This window comes from Ictalurus furcatus, chromosome 13 (assembly GCF_023375685.1).
Source record: "Ictalurus furcatus strain D&B chromosome 13, Billie_1.0, whole genome shotgun sequence".
NCBI classification, from domain to species: Eukaryota; Metazoa; Chordata; class Actinopteri; order Siluriformes; family Ictaluridae; genus Ictalurus; species Ictalurus furcatus.
In genome coordinates, this window is record NC_071267.1 from 510,369 (window position 1) to 537,072 (window position 26,704).

Consider the following 26,704-nt stretch of genomic DNA (forward strand, 5'->3'; position numbering starts at 1 on the left):
CGCTGTGCTTCCTTCCCTCAAAACTCTAAAATGCCGCAGGGCTTCAAAACACAAACACACACACGCAGATTCATACAAGAAGAACAGAAAAGTTCAGTCACTTACTAACAGATTCCCACAGCCTTATTGTTTACACACACACAGACACACACAGCATTTTGTGACTGTTGGGTGTGTTTGTGAAATGGCTGAGTCAGTGTGTGTGTGTGAGAGAGAGAGAGAGAGATGGTCCATGAGAGCACTAATTACCTGAAGTTGCTGTTAAATTCTAATTTACACTCTTAGTTTGTTGTTTTTATAGATAATCTGATAATGTCATTTTTTAAACGTATAAATTTGGTTCATCGGATTGTGAGCTGCAGAAAACGTCAAACAAATCTAAAGTACTTCATAAAGCCGTACTTTAGTTAGTGGCCTGAAAAATGTTCCTTCTTTTATTGTATATCTTTATTAAACTCTTAGAGTTATCTCAACACTTTATTTTAGGGGTTTCCCCCCCCTAAAGTCAATAGTGATGACACTATCTATCTATAGCTACACACACACATACATACATTATATTTATATATATATATATATATATATATATAATTAATCCACTGTTTCTGTAATCCGTGACCGTTCCTTTTGTTCTGTTTCGTCCGAACTAAAGTCTTCTCTGCAGTAAGACAGGAAATGATGTCACACCAGCTTCCTTTCCTTGCCTTTAGTATTGTTTCTTTATTACAATAGTACTTTTACACCTGCGTGGACACAGCCCCCCCTCCATGTGTTCTTACATTTTCATACATTATGACTTTATTATTTCCTTATTTTTATATAATCTGTAAAATATATCTAGTTCGTCCCACCCACGTATCCGTCTGAACAGTGACGGGAAAAACCCAAGTGTCATACAGTGATATAAAGAAATCAAATAAAAAATAAAGTGCGTCAGCGGCGTCTCGAGCTCCTACACGATCGGATCACTGGGCAACAAACCAAAGATTCTGATATAAACAACAACATGAGGAGTTAAATCTTATGCGTGGAGTCAGAAGTCAACGAAATGACGCCAAATACGAACGTCCAGTGAATTTAGTTTAATCAGGAGATTTACTCTGGGGTTTTCAGATGTCTAAATTTCTTCTCCTTAAGGTCCCAAACCCACTCAGTCACATGTCAACAACAAAAAATGTAAAAAAAAAAAAAACAGTAAAGTCCCAGAACCCCTGCATCATCAGCGTTCCTCATGAAAAAATAAAAGTTAAATAAAAAAATCTCTATAAACTTTTTCTTAGTCCTTTTAGTGTCGACTTCCTTCTCAAAAAAATAAACAAAAATAAATGTACATTTCTTTAATAAAGCGTGAGTAAATATATCTCAATGCTTCCAGAAAAAGGAGGGGGGGCGTGGTTTTATTACTGACTCACTCCTCTGTGATGCGAAAGAGTTCAGCGCTTAAAAAAAAAATCATAGTCAATAAATACATCTTCTCTCATGCTTCAGAACATCTCATAACGTTCACCCTTAACTGTCCCTATCAAATTCAATGCTTAAAAAGAAAACCAAAGAGAAAACATAAAGCGAGTCCTTGCTGTAGAGCGTGAGCTCATGAGGTCGCGACCCCTACATCAGCATGCAGCTCTTGGCTCGGTCTTTGCGTCGCTCCAGGATCTCGGCGCGCTGAGGATTCTGGGAAGCGCGTTTGAGACCTCGCCGCGATCCGGTGCGCTTCACCCGCTGCGTGTCGTAACCGACGCACGTTACCGTGGCGATGTGGAAAACGTCCCGCACGCTGTCCTCTGAGTTTTTAGACGTGCACTCGGCGTAGGCTGCGGCGCCGATCTGTCGGGCCAGAGAAGTGCCCTAGATAGGGAGCCAGACAGCATTAACTCATAATATTAGTTAACAAAAAATATTTTGTATTTATTTGTTTGTTTGTTTTTTCAGTTAGATTGTATTTTAAATGAACGCTAAGTGTTAAGCCTTTTGAATAAATCTTAAATAGAAATGACATCAAAGTGTGTTAAAAAGAAAAATATTTTTAGGTATTCGCACTGAAGTGTCGTAAGAACAATGATTCTATCCCATGCTACTTAGCTTGCTAGCTGTTGGGGATAAACATTTATAGCCAGTTAGCAAATACTGAATACCTTCAGGCTGTTCTGAAAATATTTATTTTATGAGTTTCACTTTCTCTCGAGTGAGAGGTACTACTGGTTTACATCATCAGCCTTGAGTTGCTTTAAATGTTCAAAACTATAATACATTAGCTTAAGATGTTAACGCGCTAGCAGAAAAACCCCTGCCTGGTTAATTTTTAGCTAGCATTAGCAGGAAATAATTTCCATGTTTAGAAATGTACTAGATTTAATAAACGTCTGAGAAATCCTGTCAGAATAGTTCATAGCGTTAGCATAAAGGAATATGAACGTGTTTAAATGACTTAAAACCTAGGGTTAGGGTTGTTGTTTTCTTTTTTTACTAATAAAAAAGTAAAAAAGGTTCAGTTGGTAGCATTAGCAATTAAGGACATTTATAGATATAAATTAAAACTCGCGTGATCAGATGAGCCAGTTGGCTAGTGTTAGCGGGAAAGATTATTAAATATAACTGAAGTTTCATCTCAGAAATCCTGTCAGGTTCGCTCATGCTACCTAGCAGTTATTATTAGCAGCATGGTAGGAAACACGTATGAATGTGATATAAAAATCCTCACAGGTATCCTGTCAGGGAAGCTCATCTTAGCTAGTGGTTTCTATTAGCATTAACAGTGAGAATTATCTACGAATATGGTATAAAAATCCTGTCAGGTTAGCTCGCATTCACTTAACAGCTAACGTTAGCATTGATTATGATAAACATTTGAATATGATATAAAATTCCTGTCAGAAATCCTGCCTAGTTAGCTCATGGTAGCTAGCGACCACATTCATAAATAAATAAATAAACAAACAACTGATGAGTAAAAATCCTCTCAGAAATCCTGTCAGGTTAGCTCATGTTTAATTAGCGGCTACAGTTAGGAGTAAAAACGTGAAAATATGATAAAATTCCTGTCAGAAATCCTGTCTAGTTAGCTCATGGTAGCTAGCGGCTACTATTAGCATTACTGATGAGAAATGTGTATTAATATCATATCAAAATTCCCTCAGGGATGCTGTCGGGTTAGCTCACGTTAGCTAGCGGCTTCTGTTAGCATTAATGAGAAATTAGTGGCAGAGCTAGTGTATTAAGAATAGATAAATGTGAATAAATGTGGGTGCGCAGTCTAATTAACTGTCAATTACTTAGACTTTATACTTCATCAACACACACACTTTATTTTGCCTTAAAGCCATAAAATCTCTGGACCCCGGAACATTTCCTCATTAAATATCCATGAGAAATGCTGTAGTATTGTTAGCGACAGCGCTAACAGCAGTGTGTCCGAATAAGACGTGTGTGTGTGTGTGTGTGTGTGACAGCGGGGCGGTAAATCCATTATTAAACACTGAACCTGTACACGTTACTCGTTCTCCATTTTAAACCCACACCCGCCATTTTGAAGTGATTTAAGAACCCAGAGCGATCAGACATGGATGGAGAGGATGTGAGAGGATTTCCGTCCCCAAAAAGTGTGTGTGTGTGTGTGTGTGTGTGTGTGTGTCACCTGTTCGTGTGTGACAGGTATCAGTCTGAGTTTGGACAGCTCTCGCAGTGTGTTCAGGTCCGTCCTCATGTCCAGCTTACATCCCACTAACACCACCTTCGCATTGGGACAGTACTCCTGTGTCTCACCCTGCCACTGCGCGCACACACACACACACACACACACTTGTCAAAACAGCAATTAACTCTGTGTGTGTGTGTCCTGAGACAGCTGAAGGAGAGAGAGAGAGAGTATCGACAAAAACAGAAAGAAAAAGAATACTGACCCAGTCGCTTGTAGTTTGTCTCTTGTGGGCGTGTAGTGACCATTTGTGGGTGGGGCCTGTCCAGAATTATTAGATATGTATAATAATGAGAACGTAGCTATATAAAATTTCTAAAGCTCACCAGTCAGACGTGAATTCGGTCCGTACGTGTAAAACTGTTGTTTATACGTGACACGGTCGAGTTCGAGACGCAGACGATCTCCTCATTCTGTCTGAGCTTTACTTTCCTCCGTAACGTTTAACGGTCACGAGAGGGCGTGTACGACGAGAGAAGATGAAATCACACTTAGAAGTTGGTCTTCTATTATTGTAGGAACTACGGTAACAGCAGGTAGGAACTAAAGTCGTGAGCGGGACAGTGAAGGGGGAAAAAAAAATCTGTCGCCTTCTTTACAGTGTCGTACCGAATTCTCAGAAATCGCGCTGTGCGTTTTTCATCGTTTGATTTCTTCTTTTCTGTCATTTTTGTAAACGAGACGATTATACGACACGTTTCGATTGCTGAGCTTGACACGTCCGCTTCCTTTAGTGCGCAGGAAACAAAGACGTCTGACTCATTATGGCTTTCGGATCGTTTTATCTGATTCACTTTAACGAATCCTTCAAGTATAAATCGTTTTCCGGAGTTGCCGTCTTTTATGGATCTGTCCCACCGCTCTCTGTGTGTGTGTGTGTGTGTGTGTGTGTGTGTGTGTGTGTGTGTGTGTGTGTGTGTGTGTACCTTCTTTAACACATTGTCCAGCGTCTCTGGTCTGCTGATGTCAAAGCAGATGAGAACAGCATCCGAGTCCGGATAAGCCAACGGCCGAACGTTGTCGTAATAGGTTGAGCCTAAACATGCACGCACACACACACACACACCAACATTTCTTTCAGCAAATGTTATTGAATAATCTATTCATTTGGAATAAAAATCTATTAATATTAATACTAATCATCATAATTATGATTATTATTAGTATTATGATTATTATTACTATTACAGTCAGGTGTACTGTTGGATTGGATTCTGCTTCACTCTGCTGTGTGAAAGAAGCCAAATAAATAAATAAACAAACAAACAAACCGTATTTTTAATAGCGATTCTGATTTCAAGACGTAAAATACATCAGAATTCGTTTGTTTACGTTTGGTGTTTGCCGCCCGGTCTACAAGGATAAGAATCTCTGAGAAAACCACTTCCTGATTGTCGAGTTTGAACGTCTCGCGCGTTTAAAAAAACGAGGCGTACAGGAGGCGAGCTGCTAATCAGCGAATTTACAACAATTGCACTTGTTTACTTCCGCCCATAAAACCAGCGTTAAAAACACCCGCCGCTCTGGATAGTTCCCAGCGTGCACTGCGACACAGGGAAAAACAACCGCTAGGAACAAAAGAGGGGCGAGAAATACGACTGAACTCGGGGAAACAAAGCGAGCGTTTATTTCTTTTTATCGTGACCATTAAGGAGACCACGCTCGAGTCGAGCGGAAAGCGTCGGAGATGAAAGGCGCGAACAAGCAGCTCGATTAGAGACAGAAAAGCCCTCTGAGAAGCATTTATTCATCGGCTTTCACTACTTCCCGCCTTCTCTTTTATTTTTTTCTACGCACGTAAACATGTTTTCAGGTTCGATTCGTCCTCCAGCTCTTTGTAGAAAACCGTATCATATATTAATTAACATGCCGAGCGAGTCAAAGGCCGTCTTTGTGACGCTCTGAATGGAGGGACGGGAATCGAGAGAAACAGAAAGACCTGAAAAGGCTAAAACGATGAAATGAAAACGCCCTCAGAGCGATGGGAGAAAAAGGAATAAAACGCTATTTGAACAGCTGATTTAAGTCGCACCGGGGTGAGAACCCGAATGTAGATTTCTAACGATTATTATTCAGAAATTTCTTTAATTCATGCTGAATTTGTCCTTCTGCAAAATGCGTCAGATTATAGAAAGGCCTCCTGGGTAAGCTCCGCCCCTGATCAGGGTCCTACTGTATTAATCAATGCCTTCTGATCAATCACGATCCAGAACAGAAATCTCTACGTCTAAAGTCATCCATGTTCAGGATATTTACACTGCGATGATGATGTTATTTCCGAGTGTTTGGATTATTATTAACCGCGGCCGATTAAATAACTCGAACGATCCTTAAGACGGAAAACACCAACGATGTTATTTAACAAATCGAGCTGCAGGTCTGGGCGTGCAGATTAGCAACAGTACTGGAATGCAGCCCAGGTGAGATTCAGGTGACAGAGAAGCTGAAGAACAGGAACAGCATGATTTTGAATTCCTGTTAAAATGGCAGAAGGTGGAAATGAGGAAACGTACACCTGTTCACCTGAGGGCTCACAGCGACCGAGTGTAACGCCCTTTTCAGGTAGTGAAAGACAGATAAAGAGATTAGCAAAGTTCTCAATACACACAGTTTTCTTTCCCAATGTGAACAAGAAAAAAAAAAAAAGAAGACTTGTTTATCGTTCCAGAGACTCACACCCTGATCAGAAATGATACCAAAGGGGGAAAAAAACAGAAAAAAGATTTAGCGCTGAGATAAGCTCTCCTCAAATACTTTTACTTATCTAACAAACGACCAACAACACGGTCACGATGCGACGCTAACATCTATTCAACTTTATACATCTATATACATCCATTCAACTATATACATCTGTTCAACTATATACATCTACTCAACTATATACATCTATATACATCTACTCAACTATATACATCTATATACACATCTAATCAACTATACACATCTAATCAACTATATACATCTCAACTATATACATCTACTCAACCATATACAACTATATACATCTACTCAACTATATACATCTATATACATCCATTCAACTATATACATCTATATACATCTACTCAACTATATACATCTATATTCATCTATTCAACTATATACATCTACTCAACTATATACATCTACTCAACTATATACATCTATATACATCCATTCAACTATATACATCTATATACATCTACTCAACTATATACATCCATTCAACTATATACATCTATATACATCTACTCAACTATATACATCTATATACATCCATTCAACTATATACATCTATATACAGCTACTCAACTATATACATCTATATACATCCATTCAACTATATACATCTATATACATCTACTCAACTATATACATCTATATACATGTACTCAACTATATACATCTATGTACATCCATTCAACTATATACATCTATATACATCTACTCAACTATATACATCTATATACATGTACTCAACTATATGCATCTATATACATCTACTCAACTATATACATCTATATACATCCATTCAACTATATACATCTATATACAGCTACTCAACTATATACATCTATATACATCCATTCAACTATATACATCTATATACAGCTACTCAACTATATACATCTACTCAACTATATACATCTATATTCATCTATTCAACTATATACATCTACTCAACTATATACATCTATATACATCCATTCAACTATATACATCTATATACATCCATTCAACTATATACATCTATATACATCTACTCAACTATATACATCTATATACATCCATTCAACTATAATCTATGTACATCTACTCAACTATATACATCTATATACATCCATTCAACTATAATCTATGTACATCTACTCAACTATATACATCTATATACATCCATTCAACTATATACATCTATATACATCCACTCAACTATATACATCTATATACATCTACTCAACTATATACATCTATGTACATCCATTCAACTATATACATCTATATACATCTACTCAACTATATACATCTATATACATGTACTCAACTATATACATCTATGTACATCCATTCAACTATATACATCTATGTACATCTACTCAACTATATACATCTATATACATCCATTCAACTATATACATCTATATACATCTACTCAACTATATACATCTATATACATGTACTCAACTATATACATCTATGTACATCCATTCAACTATATACATCTATATTCATCTACTCAACTATATACATCTATGTACATCCATTCAACTATATACATCTATATACATCTACTCAACTATATACATCTATGTACATCTACTCAACTATATACATCTATATACATCTACTCAACTATATACATCCATTCAACTATATACATCTACTCAACTATATACATCTATATACATCCATTCAACTATATACATCCATTCAACTATATACATCTATATACATCTACTCAACTATATACATCTATATACATCTACTCAACTATATACATCTACTCAACTATATACATCTATATACATCCATTCAACTATATACATCTATATACATCTACTCAACTATATATATCTATATACATCTACTCATCTATATACATCTATTCAACTATAGTATTTATATTGCATGTAGAATGAAATTTAAATCATATTCCTCATTAGGAGATAACAAATAAAAGACTATTAAATGTATTTAATTTAAGGCTTTTATTTTCTCAAAAGCCTGAGAGTCTGAGGCACGTTAACAGTCGTTACAGAAATGGTACAGTATATTATAGCGGTGTTCGGAAGTCTGAAACAATCGGGGACGGATATTTCATTGTGAATTCTTAAAATAAATTTAGCACGTGGTGATTTAGTGATTCATCAGAACGCGATCCTCAACGTTTCGTCTGTGTTTTCTTTGTTATTTCCTTTTCCTCTTATTTTAGGAGGATCAGACCCCCCCCTCAGACTACTCAGTATTCCACACGCTGTCGGCCATGATGCCATGTTACAGCTTTTCAATATGGCCGACTGTGCGGCAGTTCAGTTAGTGGTCCGTGCTAATTATGTAATTACAGTGGTTCTGTGGCTTTTCCTGGTAATTTATCGACACGTCTGAGGTAAAAGTTGACATTGACATTTTTGTTTCATTTCCGTCGTTGCTACGTCTCTATAAATGTTGTAACAGCTACATGGGAGTACAGAGAGGCTATTTATATGTCATTTTAAAAATAAATAAATAAATAAATACAAAAAATTGTACACTGAATATCTAACTAGGTATTGTTATCTGGCATTGTATTGTTTTCGGTAATAAAGTTAAAACATAAATGAGGAAATGAGCTAAATTGCCAATGCTTGTGTCCGTCTGTCCCAGTTGCCTAGCAACAGAGTTCTCCAGACTTAATGAGCATGATGCCATGTGTTGGGCTTCCCATGTTTAAAATCCACAACATACTTCATTCCTACTTCTTTCAGCCAATCAGAACTCACCGTACTGAACGGAACGGATAACAATGAAGAGCTTCGGAGTCTGATGTGAGAAATCTAATCTAAGCCTGGTGTTTGATAAATGAATAAACTCAGTGCTCAGTGATGCGCACTCAGGAGTGTGTAGAAACAGGAAGCGTCCCATGGCTTCTTCTGAATTATAGATGAAGGAAAAGCAGCATGTCAGATTACCCTGTGTGTGTGTGTGTGTGTGTGTGTGTGTGTGTGTGTGTGTGTGTGTGTGTGCGCGCGCACGTGTGTGTGTGTGTGTGTGGGGACAGCAGGAGTCAGACAAAACTCCCTGTTGGGTTTTAAGTGCATCTTATACACCGGAAGATTGGCGGGTAATGATTACACTCCAACTCTGTGTGTGTGTGTGTGTGTGTGTGTGTGTGTGTGTGTGTGTGTGTGTAGCCCTACATGGCCTTTTGTGTTAGATAGACAGAGTGTTCACCATTGATTTCTCTCACGCACTCTCTCTCTCTCTCTCTCTCTCTCTCTCTCTCTCTCTCTCTCTCACACACACACACACACACACACACACACACACACACAGGTCTTTCAAAAACTCACTTTTATCTAAATCCCTTCTTCTCACTCTAGGTAACTGATCCAGGTGCTGTCTTACTTTCTCTCACCCTCTCTCTGTAAAATCTTCTACAGCTCATCAATTAATAACAGGCTACTGTGCCTGTGTGCCATTGTGTGTGTGTGTGTGTGTGTGTGTGTGTGTGTGTGTGTGTGTGTGTGTGTGTGTGTGTGAGTGAGTGAAATTGAAGCAGGAAAAGTGTCCAGATCACTGATTCCTCGTTTTGGTACAGCTCAGCGAGAGAGAGAGAGCGAGAGAGAGCGAGAGAAAGAGAGAGAAAGAGAGAGGGAGAACGAGAGGGAAAGAGAGACAGAGCGAGAAAGAGCAAGAGAGAGAGTGCGAGAGAGAGAGACTTTTCAAGATGCCTTTAATGCATCAGTTTGGTAAAGTATATTTACATATTTACATTAAAAAAAAAAAAAGAACCCCATCAGACCCCCACTCACACCCTCCACCCAGGAACCCAAACCCCTTCAGTCTTACTGCAAGTCCGTTATCCAGATCATGTGTGAAAGTCCACAGTGCTGTTTATACTAAAGATTGTCTTGCGGCTGATGTCCATGTCCTCGGTCTGAAGCTGATGATGGAGGAGTGTTAAACGAGTGTGTGATGATGGAGGAGGAGTGTTAAACGAGTGTGTGATGATGGAGGAGGAGTGTTAAACGAGTGTGTGATGATGGAGGAGGAGTGTTAAACGAGTGTGTGATGATGGAGGAGGAGTGTTAAACGAGTGTGTGATGATGGAGGAGGAGTGTTAAACGAGTGTGTGATGATTGAGGAGTGTTAAACGAGTGTGTGATGATGGAGGAGGAGTGTTAAACGAGTGTGTGATGATGGAGGAGGAGTGTTAAACGAGTGTGTGATGATGGAGGAGGAGTGTTAAACGAGTGTGTGATGATGGAGGAGGAGTGTTAAACGAGTGTGTGATGATGGAGGAGGAGTGTTAAACGAGTGTGTGATGATGGAGGAGGAGTGTTAAACGAGTGTGTGATGATGGAGGAGGAGTGTTAAACGAGTGTGTGATGATGGAGGAGTGTTAAACGAGTGTGTGATGATGGAGGAGGAGTGTTAAACGAGTGTGTGATGATGGAGGAGGAGTGTTAAACGAGTGTGTGATGATGGAGGAGTGTTAAACGAGTGTGTGATGATGGAGGAGGAGTGTTAAACGAGTGTGTGATGATGGAGGAGTGTTAAACGAGTGTGTGATGATGGAGGAGGAGTGTTAAACGAGTGTGTGTGATGATGGAGGAGTGTTAAACGAGTGTGTGATGATGGAGGAGGAGTGTTAAACGAGTGTGTGATGATGGAGGAGGAGTGTTAAACGAGTGTGTGATGATGGAGGAGGAGTGTTAAACGAGTGTGTGTGATGATGGAGGAGTGTTAAACGAGTGTGTGTGATGATGGAGGAGTGTTAAACGAGTGTGTGATGATGGAGGAGTGTTAAACGAGTGTGTGATGATGGAGGAGGAGTGTTAAACGAGTGTGTGATGATGGAGGAGGAGTGTTAAACGAGTGTGTGATGATGGAGGAGGAGTGTTAAACGAGTGTGTGATGATGGAGGAGTGTTAAACGAGTGTGTGATGATTGAGGAGGAGTGTTAAACGAGTGTGTGATGATGGAGGAGGAGTGTTAAACGAGTGTGTGATGGAGGAGGAGTGTTAAACGAGTGTGTGTGATGGAGGAGGAGTGTTAAACGAGTGTGTGATGATGGAGGAGGAGTGTTAAACGAGTGTGTGATGATGGAGGAGGAGTGTTAAACGAGTGTGTGTGATGATGGAGGAGGAGTGTTAAACGAGTGTGTGTGATGATGGAGGAGGAGTGTTAAACGAGTGTGTGTGATGGAGGAGGAGTGTTAAACGAGTGTGTGTGATGATGGAGGAGGAGTGTTAAACGAGTGTGTGATGATGGAGGAGGAGTGTTAAACGAGTGTGTGTGATGATGGAGGAGGAGTGTTAAACGAGTGTGTGTGATGATGGAGGAGGAGTGTTAAACGAGTGTGTGTGATGATGGAGGAGGAGTGTTAAACGAGTGTGTGTGATGGAGGAGGAGTGTTAAACGAGTGTGTGATGGAGGAGGAGTGTTAAACGAGTGTGTGATGATGGAGGAGGAGTGTTAAACGAGTGTGTGATGATGGAGGAGGAGTGTTAAACGAGTGTGTGATGATGGAGGAGTGTTAAACGAGTGTGTGATGATTGAGGAGGAGTGTTAAACGAGTGTGTGATGATTGAGGAGGAGTGTTAAACGAGTGTGTGATGATGGAGGAGGAGTGTTAAACGAGTGTGTGATGATGGAGGAGGAGTGTTAAACGAGTGTGTGATGATGGAGGAGGAGTGTTAAACGAGTGTGTGATGATGGAGGAGGAGTGTTAAACGAGTGTGTGATGATGGAGGAGGAGTGTTAAACGAGTGTGTGATGATGGAGGAGGAGTGTTAAACGAGTGTGTGATGATGGAGGAGGAGTGTTAAACGAGTGTGTGATGATGGAGGAGGAGTGTTAAACGAGTGTGTGATGGAGTGTTAAACGAGTGTGTGGTACCTGATGTATCCCACATGTTGAGCTCGATGCGGCGTTTGTCGATCTCGAAGCTCGCCGTGTAGTTCTCAAATACGGTCGGGACGTAGCTCTGAAACACACATTCACATTTACACATTATACACTACACTACACAACACACACACACACACACACACACTACACTACACACATTCACACACCCTACACTACACACATTCACACAACACACACACATCCTACACTACACACAAACACATTTACACTACACTACACACACACACACACACACACACACACAACACATCCTACACTACACATTTACACATCCTACACCACACATCACACACACTACACATTTACACTACACTATATACACACACACATCCTACACTACACACACAAACACATTTACATTACACTACACACACAAACACCTATCATACACTACACACACTCCACACACATCCTACACTACACACACAAACACATTTACATTACACTACACACACAAACACCTATCATACACTACACACACTCCACACACATCCTACACTACACACACAAACACATTTACATTACACTACACACACAAACACCTATCATACACTACACACACTCCACACACATCCTACACTACACACACTACACATTTACACATCATACACTACACACGCCCTAAACACACACCTCTTACACTACACACACACACGCCATACACTATACACACACGCCATACACTACACACATCCTACACCACACACACACCATACATTACACACATCCTACATTACACACACACACACACACACTCACATATACACTACACACACCCTACACTACACAAACTCACATATACACCACACACACACACGCATTCACATATACACTACACACACACACTACACATTTACACTACACTACACACACACACATCCTACACTACACACATACTCACATATACACTACACACACACACATTACACTACACACATACTCACATATACACTACACACATCCTACACCACACACTACACACATCCTAGATTACACACACACACACACATCCTACACTACACAAACTCACATATACACTACACACACACACATCCTACACTACACACACACACACTATGCACATATCCTACACTACACACATACTCACATATACACTACATATATATCCTACACTACACACACCCTACACTACACAAACTCACATATACACTACACACACACACACGCATTCACATATACACTACACACACATCCTACACCACACACCCTAAACTACATACACATCCCATATACTCCACACACTAGACACATCCTACACTACACACACACGCATTCACATATACACTACACACACATCCTACACTACACACATTCACACATCATACACTACACACACATCCTACACTACACACATTCACACACACACACACACACACCCTACACTACACACACACACCCTACACTACACTACACACACACACATCCCACACACACACACAAAGTTGTTGTTTTTTGTGAGGACAGGTTTATTTATGGTTTGTGGAAGGAGTCTCCAGTGTCAGAGGTAACGCTGTAACGTTGTGTTTTCAGACATCTCCAGGACAGAGGAGTTTACACTTTAATCTTTATGCATTTTAAACTGGGAACTAAACAATATGTGTGATGAATAATCAGTGTGTTAATGTGTGTGTATGAGTGTGTGAGCGAGGTAGTGTGTGTTTCTGTCATGGGGTGTTCCATCTACTGTGTGTCTTTAACACATTCTTCACGAGCATACAGAATAACACACACTACAATGATGGTACACTAACACCATGTATTTCACTAACACACACACACACACACACACACACACGGTCTATTCACTCTGACCATCTTCCTGTGTGTGTGTGTGTGTGTGTGTGTGTGTGAGTGAGCGAGAGAGAGAGAGAGAGAGTTAGACTAGAGAATGTCATTGTCTAAAACACACACACACACACACACACACACACACACTGTGACCCACTGTCATTATTTCCGTGTGTGTGTGTGATTTAGACAATGACATTCTCTGCTCTAACGCACACACTAACATCCTCTCTCTCTCTGTCACACACACTGCGCTCTCACACACCTTACCTTTATTCACTCTGTCCTTTTCTTCTGTGTGTGTGTGTGTGTGTGTGTGTGAGAGAGAGAGAGTTAGACAATGACATTCTCTGGTCTAAGACATTAACATCCTCTCTCTCTCTCTCTCTCTCTCTCTCTCTCTCTCCCTCTCTCTCTCTCTCTCTCACACACACACACACACATTCTCTCTCGCTCTCAACCACACACACACACACACACACACACACACACTCTTTGTCTCTCTGACTCTCCCTATACTATAACAGCGGTTATACTATTGATGCTTTTGTGTGTGTGTGAGAGAGAGAGAGTTGGACAATGACATTCTCTGGTCAAACACTAACATCCTCCTCTCTCTCTCTCTCTCTCTCTCTCTCTCTCTCACACACACACACACACACACACACACACACTCTGTCACTTTGTCTCTGTCTCTTCCTGTCTACAGCAACAATTATACTATTGATGCTGATGCTTGTGAGTGCGAGTGTGTGAGTGTGTGAGTGTGTGTGAGTGAGAGAGAGAGTGTGTATGCGTGTGAGTGAGAGAGAGAGAGAGAGAGAGAGAGAGTGTGAGAGAGAGAGAGAGAGAGAGTGTGTATGTGTGTGAGTGTGTGTGTGTGTGTGTGTGTGTGTGTATGTGTGTGAGAGTGTGAGAGTGTGTGTGTCCTCACCTCTGGATACGAGTCCTTAGCGAACACGTGGAGCAGCGCTGTTTTCCCGCAGCGCGAGTCTCCGACCACTACGATCTTACAGCGGCGCGCGACCCGACTCTCCATCGCTGAACTCATCACCAACCAACAAACCGGTTATTATGAGGATTAGCGCGTGCGTCACGGGCACGGCGTTGTCCCCCCGACCCGCGCGCGCAGAACAAACAAACAAACAGACAGACAGACCTCAACGTCCCGTCCCGTTTGTGCGCTCTTTAATCCCGAACGTGTGTTTTGTTTCTTTTCTCATCGCCACGCGGAACAAGCGCGAGCTGCTCTCCTCTGTTCTCACGCGCCTCCCAGCTGTGGCACGCGAAGCGAGAGAGGCAGAGTTTTATACTTCACATCAAAACACTCCGCCTCACGTGCTGCACAATCAGCCAATCAAACACCAGGATTAGTCACGCAGCGTTCACACTCACTAAAAGTAGTGTACACAAATCAGGACTAAAAACAACAAATACACATAAACATCAAAAACTGTGAAATTGAGTTAGTGTCATGGTCAGTATTTGACAGAATATCTACAAAAATGTTTAATTCATACTAAGAATTAAAAAAAAAATTATATATATATATTTTTGTGATGACTCATCCTGTACTAGTCTTATGTTTGTCCAATTAAATGCTCCATAGAGTGTGTATGCCTGCCCCTATGGGCGTGTCTAGCTCTACAACAGTAGCGACTCATTAGCAGGTGCGTTTTTGTCCGTGCGTCTTCACACACACTATTCCCTTTTCCCACTGAGAATAAATGGGTGATTTATTCACGTGGAAGGGGGCGGAGTTGGTGGTCATATGAGGATGGAGAATTCCGTCTTCGTCGGCAAAAGTCACGCTTACTACATAGGGTATAAAACAACCTACAGAGAACCGCAAAGAGGTGTAAACGCCTCCGCCCTGAAGATGGCGGAAAACCTAAAGTCACAGCTTCACCTCTGACACTGGAGACTCCTTCCCTTCCGTACGTGTTACATAAATAAATAAACAAACGCCTCCCCACAATGATCAACGATTCGCCGTACACGCCCCCCTGAACGAGTGGCTACTTTTTACGTAATAGTTAGAAATGACAAACTCTTTATCCATATGAAAAGATATTTATTTCAACCATTCCTTTTGAACGTAAGATCACCTTAATAATCCGTTTACCCGTGTGTGAGGATGTCCCAGATTTAGAATTCTCTAAAATCATGTTTTATGTATATATAAATATATATAAGGATTCAATTAAAAGCAGTGTAAGAAACAAAATAGCGCATGTGCGCCCCCTGCAGGTAAACTCCTAATCTATCATTATAATAACTCTATAACGTAATAAACATAACAATGCACTGTAATGTAATTCTCAGAACATTTGGCTTGCCATTATAAGCTTCTTATACTGCTTTAGAAGAGTGTATTCAGCTAAACTCATGGAAATAAACATAACAACGTCTTTGAATCATGTTTACATACAGTATATATTATTAATACAAACAGCCATGGAAAGAGCAATTATTCTCCGACTCCTGCTGCCTTCAGTGCATCAATCAAGCGTCTGATGTAGGTAGAGTCAGGGTAGCCGTTACTACAATAAACAGAAGGAAAAACAAAATCAAAACATGGTGTCCATAGTGTACCACTTTAAGACGACAGATCAGAATTTCCGCTTTCACGTCCTCATATTTGCATCTAGACGAGTTAAACAACTTAAAACACCTTTCGGCACCTTTTGTTTGAACCCACTAGTTTTTTCAAGTGATTAAAAATATTGGAACATGTGACTGCCCAGGGATGTCCTGTTTGATGGATTGTTTAAATAATTAATAGCTATGAACGTCTACTCTTGGGTTTGAGGCCTAAATTTCGCCTGTGAAGGCCGCATTTGTCGTTAAAAAAGGTAAACCAACACGAAGATCAGAGAGATGTCTATGGGAGAAAAGCGAGCCATAGCCATTTGAAGCTGAGAAAAGAGCGAGAAAATCTATCAGAGACATTGCGTAAACATTGGGCTTAGCCGAGAGAACAATCTGGAATGTCCTGAAAAAGAAAGAAACCACTTGTGTACGGAGGAATAGACATGGAACGGGTCAGCCATGGATAACAACAGCAGCTGATGACAGAAACATTGTGAGAGCCGGGAAGAAAAGCCCACAAACAGTCAGTGACATCACCAACAACCTCCACAGGGCAGGGGTGAAGGTCTCACGATACACTGTTCGAAGGTTTCACAATCCACCGTGCCATGTTCTAAGTTGTTTAACACGTCTAGTTGTAAAGATCAGGAAATGGAAGCTGAAATTCTGATCTATCGTATCCGTCTTTTGATCTCAAACCCAAATGTCTTCAATGTATAGCACGAACAACAGAATTGGCCTTGCGGTTCCAATACTTTCGGAGGAAAAAACTGTATCACATATTTTCTTTAACTATCTGTCAAGACGGAGGGACTTACTATAATCTATAATACGTGAACTCGTTACACTGTAGGGGCGGCCATCTTGGACAACCAAAATCACAGAAAGCTGGACTCATAATCTCAGGTTTGTTTTCACGTAGAAGAATTCCTTCCTAATCGTGGATTGATTGCACAATTCCATACATCACTTTTTATCATGTAGGTTTGTAAAATGGTACGGTCGGCGCCAGGTTCTTCCGTTTGCTGTTCAGTACTGTTTTCCCATGGTACCAGAATACATGACATGCCATCGTGTTGGAATACCTGCAAACGAGGAGGCGTTCTCGTATAACAAGATTTTTCACCTTGCAGGCCAGGACGAGATGTTTGTGGGTTGGGTTTTTTTTTTATGATGTTCTTAGTGCAAACACAATTAGTTGAGCTCATTACAGAGATTTTATATGTCCGTAACCATAGCAACCCTTTAACTGGGATCACAAAAACTAGAAACGTTGAACCAATCACGTTACTTGGGATGAGGTGCACCACGGTTTGGTTGATGTACACCTTTGAACTTGAAGTTCACCAGTTGACAACTGCTGCTCTATGTCCTTATATACACTTTATCTCATTTCAGTGCAAAAGCGAAACTAGCAATTAGCCAAAATATGTGCCTAAAATGTTCCTAAAAGCTGACAGAGTCACCATCAGCAACCTGTTAGTAAGATATAATAAAGTGGTAATACTCACTTAGATGTGCCTCCTTCTGTCTTAGTTTTATGAGGAATGCTGCCCCAGACCACTCTTCCTTCTCTGCTTCCATAATCGTCTGAAGATCCTGCTCTAACGGTGAAGGTGAGTCCTTTGTGGAAAGCTTTCTCCAGAAGAGGCAGAAGCTTTTTAGTGTCGGTGTTATATGGTAAAAAGGCTTCAAATCTGTTCCCTTTAAAAGGCTCTCCTGGGCAGGGATGATCTTCCTGTGGAAAGACCAGTCCGTGAGTCTGTGGGGAAATTGACTGCAATATACCGTAGGTTACAGTATTATGATTTCTACAGTATAAAATTATTAGTCTTACCCCTTGAATACCATCAGGTATATCGTAGACAATCCTCAGAGTTGTGTTTCGGTTAAATCCAGGAATTGTTATTGTTGATTCTAGAACAGACATGGTACCTTTGATACCAGACGTAGCACAGGTTTTGCAGTTGTTATGAACTTCTTTGTCGCATCCGGGGCAAAAGTTAAAGCCGCATGCTGCTTGTTTAACAGTGCTGTACTCCGTTTCACACACATAGCATAAAAGAAGGTTCTGATTTCCACTTGCATGGGATGGCAGAACGTCGTTCTTGGGTTCTGAAACACCAGGTGACGTCTGAGAGTCCCTGATGCGGTCCACTGTAACGCCGGGGTTCATTTGCTCAATAGTGGTTTCCTTGCGTTGAGCGGTGGTGCATGTATGGTCTCTGTTATTTTCGCCATCTGCTTTGTCTTTTTCACCTTTAGAGGAGGTTTTTCCGTTCTTGACGTTCATGGTCCCACCATCGCCCTGCATCAAGGTCGGATCTTTCTTATCCGATTGTTCCGTCTTTTCTTCTTTCTTCTTGTTCTGGCTCCCGCTTTCATTGTCTCTAGTTTGGTTAGTTAGAACCTGAGGAACCTTTTTTGAGGAATGAGCAACTCCTTGGTCAGATGTTTTGGATAGATCTTTAACGATGATGTCGGTATGTGGTTTCGCTGAGGGTGTCGACTGGTCACCAAGTAATTTTAAATCACGGTCAGGTGCTTTGCTGGTATGTAAACTATCTGGGTTGGGAAACTTCTTATTTGCAGTATTCGCTTCTTTACGGAAGACCTTTATCATAGTGGTCTCTACCACATCACACAATGGTTTCGGGCCTAGGATCATCACATCACTGGACATTAGGACGACTTTAACCAACTTATAGCTCTGCTTCATTGATGTACACAACTCTAGCAAAGTCTTATCCTTGCTGTCTGACAGTCCAAGCTTGGACAGTGGTAGTGTTCTTGCGTCAAAGTCCATTTCTGCTGCAGCAATGAGACTCTTCAAACCGTCGTGACATTCGCTCACCTTTTCGGAATTTACACCTCTTAGACATAACGTCATGTGTTCCCTATCAAATTTTTCTTTAACTTGTAGATCAGATGTCAAATTCTCAATTTCAGTATTATAAACTGACGTAAGATACAGCCACAGTTTAAAAGACAAAACTAAATCCATAGCAACGATTTCCCTTGTCTGAGAAACTTGGCTTATTCCCATTTGTCCGCCAGGTAGATCTACAGTTTCTTCAGCTTTTTTGATCGTGCCACTGAGGCTATTGGACCTTCTCAGGGTTGATCCTAAAGGCATGGTGGGGGAACTTTTGACCCCTTGGTCTCCACTCAAACAAACTGTAGATTTGTTGTCATATGGAAAGTGGCCAAATGTCGACAGGTCACCTTTCGGTTCTTGGATATCCACCTTGCTAGTGCTGGTTTTTGCACTCGCACTACCACGTAAGATGTTTGGATCCAGACTACTATACAATGATGGGGTGATAAGAGGAAGAGAGGATGGCTGTCCACTATCAGGAAACCGTCTCTCCTTTACATATGGGTCCAGTTTGGGAGCTTCCGATTTGTAAGCGGTTAGATCCTTTATACCACTGTGCATCTCTCTACTGAAATTGGCAGCCATTTTTCGTTCCTTCCCAGGCTCAGTTTGTTTGCTCCTGTACCCTTTACTTGACTGGAGTTCTGTCTCTGTGTCTGAGAGGCTTTGGAGTTCATTTGTCTCGGAAATTAAGTCTGCCTTATTGAATAATTTGTCATTTATATCCAAAACGGAGTGTGGAGCAGAAGGCTTGTTAGAGACAAAGAGAGAATCTAGACCACTTGCGACATGTCTCTCATGTAAGGATATGTCTTCTTTTGACTTCTCGACTCCTTGACGGGAAAAGGTAAGTTCTCCAGTGGGCGACCGGTCAGCGAAATCTTTCAGTTCCGCAGAATAGTGTCTTCTCTTGCTGGAATTCTCACTAGAAATCCCTCTTTGGTTTGTATCTTGGAGGTCCTTCTTTGGCATGAACAGGTCATGAGAATGCTGAAACGATGGTGGAAGGATGCCCGACGGCACTGATGATGCTGAACTTCCCTGTTTCGAGAACTTGGATTGAGAGGGAGCAAACAGATGCTCCGAGTGGATTTCTTTCTTCATCCCAAACCCTCTCATATCATCAATAAACTGCTTGGCTTCAGATACGTCACTTCTGCTTCCAACCATATACACTTTCCTATCCTCTTCACCGATCATCAGCTGCGGCAGCCTCTTCCGTAGCGACTCCAGAGCATGTGTGAGTTCCGTCTCTGGAATTCCATGCTCATATACGTACTCCTTGCGTAACTGCGACTCTTTCTGCTGGTACAGATGTGCCAGATCTTGATGGGCCTTTTTAACAGAACGTATGCCATGTTCAGACAGGGCTGTTGTTGGTTTGAGATACAAAGTCGTGATGTCGTCACAGTTCACATCCAGAACCTCCACCTTATGCCGCCTGAGGATGTTTTGGTACTCCTTGGAGCAGTATTTATGGAGATAACGGAAGATGTCTGAGTCGACATTCAGGGAAAAGTCTTCAAACGAAGTCCCGATATCCGCCGCTGAGTCCCATTTGTTTTCCATTAAAGCCGCTTGTGATGCCTGATCGCTGTAACAACTTGGCAGAGGTAATCCTGTAAAGAAGAAATCATACTGTATAGTGTACAGTGGTGCTTGAAAGTTTGTGAGAATCTTTTTACATTTCTGCATAAATACGACCTAAATCCTCATCAGATTTTCACACTACATGAGAAACCGCAAAGAAGCGCAAACTCATGTTACAGTGGCTGTAAAATGATTATTATCAAGCCTGAAGTAATGGATTATAAGTATAGGAACTGGCGTACCTGTTTTCCAGCTTTCACTCTCCAGCTTTAGATCCGACTCTTCACTCAGCACGGCGTGTTTTACTACCCCAGTGTCTTCATTCGCCCCTACGTGGCTGTTGGCAGATTCCTCCAGGGGTGAGTTATACGTCTTTTTGCTTTCTGTCTTTGGTTGTGGTTTATCACCCGAGCTCCGGTCCTGAGTGAATATTATTATAGTGTTACAGCAGTACGGAAAATAACCCTCGATACCGGTAATCATACGGCCACTTTAACGGCTTTCAGGACATCATGACATTCGATTGGATTCAGTTTTATGTGTACAGCACTTTTAACAATGGACGTTGTCCCGAAGCAGCTTTACAGATATACATACTCTCATAATAGAGATTTTAAATGTATGAATTTGTCCCTATCTGCTTACAGACATGACATTTTTCATTTTCAGAATGATTGAGAGGAGTCTGGCTGCGTTCACACCATGTCAGAATGACCATAATTACTAGATGACAACCCAGATGTGCTACGCAGCACGGTGGTTAAGACTACTGATTGGAAGGCCGTGTTGGGCCTTGAGCACGGCCTTTACCCCTCAACTGCTCAAATGAATAGATGCAATAAAGATGTAAGTCGCTCTTGATAATACTATATTACATGTTATCACCCTGAAGGATAAAAACAAATCCAAGCAACTTCAGATATGAAAAAAAAAACACACAAAGCATTCAGATATGAAGAATATATTCGTGCATAGTTATATAAAAACAAGAATATATTTTACTCCATGCAGGATTCAATGAGATTTGATTAATAATAATAATAATGATAATAATAATAATAATAACAGTAATGACGGGAAATGTATTGAAATGCTGAAAACTCTGTGAAGTAAAATGGCTGTAAAGTGGGAAAGGTGTACTCGCCGTGATACCTGATTTTCCATGGAACCCAACACCAGGCTGCTGAGCGACTGAACCTCACTGTAGCGCCCTTTCAGAGTGTAGAGGTCTTTCTGGTTGTCAAAAATCAAATGGACACGTGGGAAACGTTTATGCAAAGAAAAAAGAGTGTTTTTTCCTCCCGGGAGCTTCCTGTAGTCCACCACGACCGACATCTTCAGCAGGACCTGAGGAGAAGGACGAGGAGGAGGCATGAAGAACGAGAGAATTAACATGGTTTCCGTGAAAGAGAGAGAGACGGAATATGAGTGAAAATGAGTAAAAGTGAGGAGCGTCGTTACTTTATCCGCATCCACTTCTTCATCAAGGAGACTGATGGTGATGTCATAGCTTTTGTCATTGACTTTAAAAACCTGCTTCCCTGTCTGAGCGAGTCTCGAGGCAACTGTTAAACAGAGAGAGAGTGAGTGAGAGAGAGAGAGAGAGAGAGAGAGAGAGAGTCCATCCATTCTGTTTTATTTACCATTTATGATTAAAAATAAATCAACTCTTACCTTCGCTCTCCTCAAACGTGACGAAGGCTGTACCGGGCATCGTTTTGGAAACGGCGACCGAGCTGACGTCACCTCCGCCATTCTTTTTACGCAGGAAATGGATCTGAAGTTTGTCTACGAGCCGATTCTCAGAACCGTCCACGGGCAGACCGCTCACTCGGATCGTCCTCGCTTCGCCGGCCATCCTAAATCGACCGGAGATCATCGTGGGAAAGGAAATCACACGCAGCGCATCATTTCCACCACTGTCTCAGATTATTGCATGAATACTCTACATGGCACCCTGTCCAGGGTGTACCCCGCCTCGTGCCCCATGCTCCCTGGGATAGACTCCAGGTTCCCCGCGACCCTGAAAAGGATAAGCGGTATAGAAGATGGATGGATGGATGGATGGATGGACTCTACATGATTCGCTGGGAAATTTGGGAAAACATAAGGAGGTGTATGTACTCTATATAACGACGCCAGAAATGTAAATAAACACACTGAAAAACGTCGCTCTTACACCAACGAAGTTCAATTAAGGGCCGAATTCTCAGGTTCAGCTAAACAGGAAACCTCATTAATAATAGAAAAACCTCATTCATTGTCATAACTCAGATATTATATTCATTTGTAAAAGCTACGCAGTGACTTTATACACGTGTATGCATTTGTGTCTTGCATCTGCACATTATTTATTTATATATTCAAGTACTTACTTACTTAAAACACTTACTTTCTGCTTTTCTTCCTGATGTTCTCGGATTAATCTCTTCTTTTTTTTCTTCTTTTCTCTTAGCAACCAGCTACTACAGCTGCAGCCGTGTTTGTGTGAAAAGGAAAGTGAAAGAACTGGAATAAAGTCGGTGTGACGTTGGACGTTCTGTATTCTCAGAGAAGCGGAAATTAAGGGACCGTCTCTAAAGTTACATACCACATTGTTAAACACCATTCTAACTTCAATAGCATTTGAAGGGAATGACTTACAGTCATATAACCCACTGTAAAGTGTTCATCTGGGTGTCAGGTATGATGCACACCTCTTAGATTTCTGATATTTAACCCTACAGTGCATGAACCAAAAAAAACCTTCACGAACGCATAAAGGGGGTCAAAATGATGCGTACTAGATTGAATGGTTTTTAAACAGCGCTGGTTTATACGCTGATATTTACACCGCAGTTCGAGATTTTGGTTTTATTTCAAGAAAAAAAACAACAACATTTGTTACTGTGTGATGAAGCTTGCTATCATGGAAGGAGTCTCCAGTGTCAGCGCATCACACCACCCCAATGATTGTCATTGATTATTTTCCCAGAACCCCATTCGTGTATTGTTGTTTACATACTGCAACTGGTTCGTTATCATAGACTACACAATTCATATTTATTGGGTTTGTTGTGTTGCGATGCAGCGAGCTCTTATTTCAGGTTTCCAGCATCTTACTAAAGTATTTACATTTATATTGTAGCTTTACATCATCGGTTTAATTCATGTATTTAATGCAATTCATGTATTTTTGTTTACACATACTATATGAGCCTGTTTTTGAGTTCGTTGTTATGGTAAAAAGTTCAGCTGCAGTGTTTTAACCAACCGCAAGAGGGAGCACCTGCTTCAAGCTTCACTCCTGACACGTTTTCAGAGACTTTACACTTTAGACTTTAAACTTTAAGTGACACCACACAGTTCACACAGTTTACTCAGAACAAGACGTTTAAAAGGTGAGTGGAATTCTTTTATAGAGATCCCAAATCATGTATTAGGTTAAATAGATGTCGGTAACATCGTGCACTTGTGATGAGTGTCTTTCGCATGCAGGGATTACTGGTTTATTACTAAACAAATTACTTTATACACAATCAAGTCACATTTCTTTGTGATATTTCATCAGCTCTAGGTGACACTGGCAGCAAAAAAAAAAGCTCCCTGAGAATGATGTGAGAATTAGATGTAGAGAAAAAGAATAAAATGAGAACGCGATGAGTGAATGCTGGCACAGGCCCGATTTGTTTGTTTGTTTGTTTGTTTGTGTTTTAAATTATATATTATAAATGTCATTAAATGTAACGTCTGCTCAGTTCACAAGGCTGAATTGGCGTTCCAAGATGGACGTTGAGGAGCGCCAGTTCTTCTGTGTGTAGTCGTGAAAACAGCCATGAAACTGTAACAGCGCCACCTGTAGCACCGGAGAATTCTTACGCAACAGCCAACATGAAACCTCAGACAAGCTTTAGATACATTGTGCCAAGTTCATCTAGAGGACATTTAACCCCATAAATCTTGGAATCGGGGTACAAGGTCGTATCTTTCCGGGAGACTTATCATGAAGGAACTGCTTATTATTACCATGACTGTACTAATTGTGTACATACAGGCGTATTTTTAGCAGTTAACTAGTTTAACTGTTCACACAAAGGCTCGTTTCATTTTAAAGAAATTTGCTTTCCTTGGTTTTTATCTGTTATTTCTTATTTCTCGTCTCATATCTTTTGTTTCACCTTCTGTGACCTTCATGTCGCATTTCTTGTCTTGTCTCATTTTTCTCATCTTGTTGATGTCATCTTTTGTATCATCTCCTGTCTCGTTTCTTCTCTCATGTCACGTCTGATCTCTTTTGTCTCATCTTCCATTTCTTGTCTTATTTCTTGATTCGTCTCATTTCCTATCTCGTCTTCCGTGTCCCCTCGTTTGTATTATCTCTTGTCTCTTTTCATTCGGTTCATTCTTTGCCTCATTTGTCTCATCTCTTCTCTCGTCTGAGGTCTCATCTCACGTCTCATTTCTTCTCTCATGTCCTTTGTCTCATCTTTCATTTCTTGTCTTGTTTCTTGTTTTATCTCATTTGTCTCATTTTGTATCTCATCTTTGATGTCATCTCATGTTTCCTCATTTCTTGCTTTATATCTTGTTTGATCTCATTTGTCTCATCTCTCGTGCCATGTCCTGTCTCACTTCTTGTATTTGTCCTTGTCTTTCATTTGCATCATCTTTTGCCTCTTTTCATCTTTATTTCACTCTTTGCCTCATTTCATTTGTCTCTTCTCTCATCTAACGTCTCATTTCTTGCCTCCTCATCGGTTTTCTTGTTCTTGTCCTTCTCCATTTGCGCCACAACTTTACGTTTCTACCCGCATTGCACTCATCAACGTTCCGCGTTCCTACAGTAAAGTGCACTTGGTAAGTGAAGGCGACTTGGCAGGTAGGTAACTTGATACAAGGTGCTGATTTGGAGATTGGTTTCAGATTCCTGTATTATTTAAACGCATGTGAGTTCTCACAAGGTGTAGCCCGAGGTTGATTCAGGAGGTTTCAGAGGTAGACAAGGCCACTGGAACATGAGCGCTGGAGTAGGAGAGATGTAGGCATTTGTCAGGGGGGGCTATGGATTTCCATATTTACCCCTGAGTTTAGGGGTAATCGCTGTAACCCTTTAAATTCAGTTTATCTAATTAACACGATGCCATTGTACTGATTCTGCTGTGCTGCTGTAAAACTGGAGTCTGGAGAAAGAGCAGGGTTATTTATGTGAACATTGCAGGATTAAGTGGTACACACACACACACACACACACACACACAGCTCCAGACTCATGGTGTCCATTTACAGCAACACATGGATGTCTTGTCCTTTAGATTAGACCACTGATTCAGCAACGTCCCCTATTTTTAGTGCGTGTTATGATCTCGATCCTGCACACACACACACACACACACACACACACACACACACTTACACTTGTCTAGCTACGCCTACAATTATTTAGACCTGACATGTAGTCCGGGACATGTCTTTTTTTTTCTCCCCCACTGTGGCCACCTGAATGAACACGTGAACACTTTCCAACTTTTGTGTAATTATTGTCACGAGCT

General features: G+C 40.9%; 3 protein-coding genes across 6 annotated transcripts in view; 1 reads left to right on the forward strand and 2 right to left on the reverse strand.

The window, feature by feature from the left end:
• Nucleotides 1–645: 645 nt before the first annotated feature.
• Nucleotides 646–15,387, reverse strand: LOC128617226 (rho-related GTP-binding protein RhoN-like). Its single transcript, XM_053640276.1, has 5 exons — nucleotides 15,051–15,387; nucleotides 12,275–12,362; nucleotides 4,621–4,730; nucleotides 3,635–3,769; nucleotides 646–1,848 (listed from the first exon to the last, which is right to left on the reverse strand). Exons 1-5 carry the CDS (start codon nucleotides 15,165–15,167, stop codon nucleotides 1,609–1,611), a joined length of 690 nt encoding a protein of 229 aa, XP_053496251.1. The 5' UTR covers nucleotides 15,168–15,387; the 3' UTR covers nucleotides 646–1,608.
• Nucleotides 15,388–16,169: 782 nt separating this feature from the next.
• LOC128617093 (uncharacterized) lies at nucleotides 16,170–23,839 on the reverse strand. 4 transcript variants are annotated; one of them, XM_053640085.1, is made up of 8 exons: nucleotides 23,569–23,839; nucleotides 22,851–23,035; nucleotides 22,638–22,741; nucleotides 22,329–22,523; nucleotides 21,419–21,596; nucleotides 18,546–21,205; nucleotides 18,220–18,446; nucleotides 16,170–16,659 (listed from the first exon to the last, which is right to left on the reverse strand). In XM_053640085.1, exons 2-8 carry the CDS (start codon nucleotides 23,032–23,034, stop codon nucleotides 16,587–16,589), a joined length of 3,621 nt encoding a protein of 1,206 aa, XP_053496060.1. In that variant the 5' UTR covers nucleotide 23,035; nucleotides 23,569–23,839; the 3' UTR covers nucleotides 16,170–16,586. The 4 variants fall into 4 exon arrangements, with proteins under 4 accessions (XP_053496060.1, XP_053496057.1, XP_053496061.1 ...); XM_053640082.1 differs by having other exon boundaries at nucleotides 22,851–23,199; XM_053640086.1 differs by having other exon boundaries at nucleotides 23,556–23,839.
• Nucleotides 23,840–24,243: 404 nt separating this feature from the next.
• The window catches only part of LOC128617094 (probable phosphatase phospho1), an 8,898-nt gene continuing 6,437 nt past the window's right edge, over nucleotides 24,244–26,704 (forward strand). The window contains exon 1 of the mRNA XM_053640089.1: nucleotides 24,244–24,556. The gene's annotated coding sequence lies outside the window, so the exon portion shown is untranslated. The remainder of the gene's footprint in view (nucleotides 24,557–26,704) is intronic.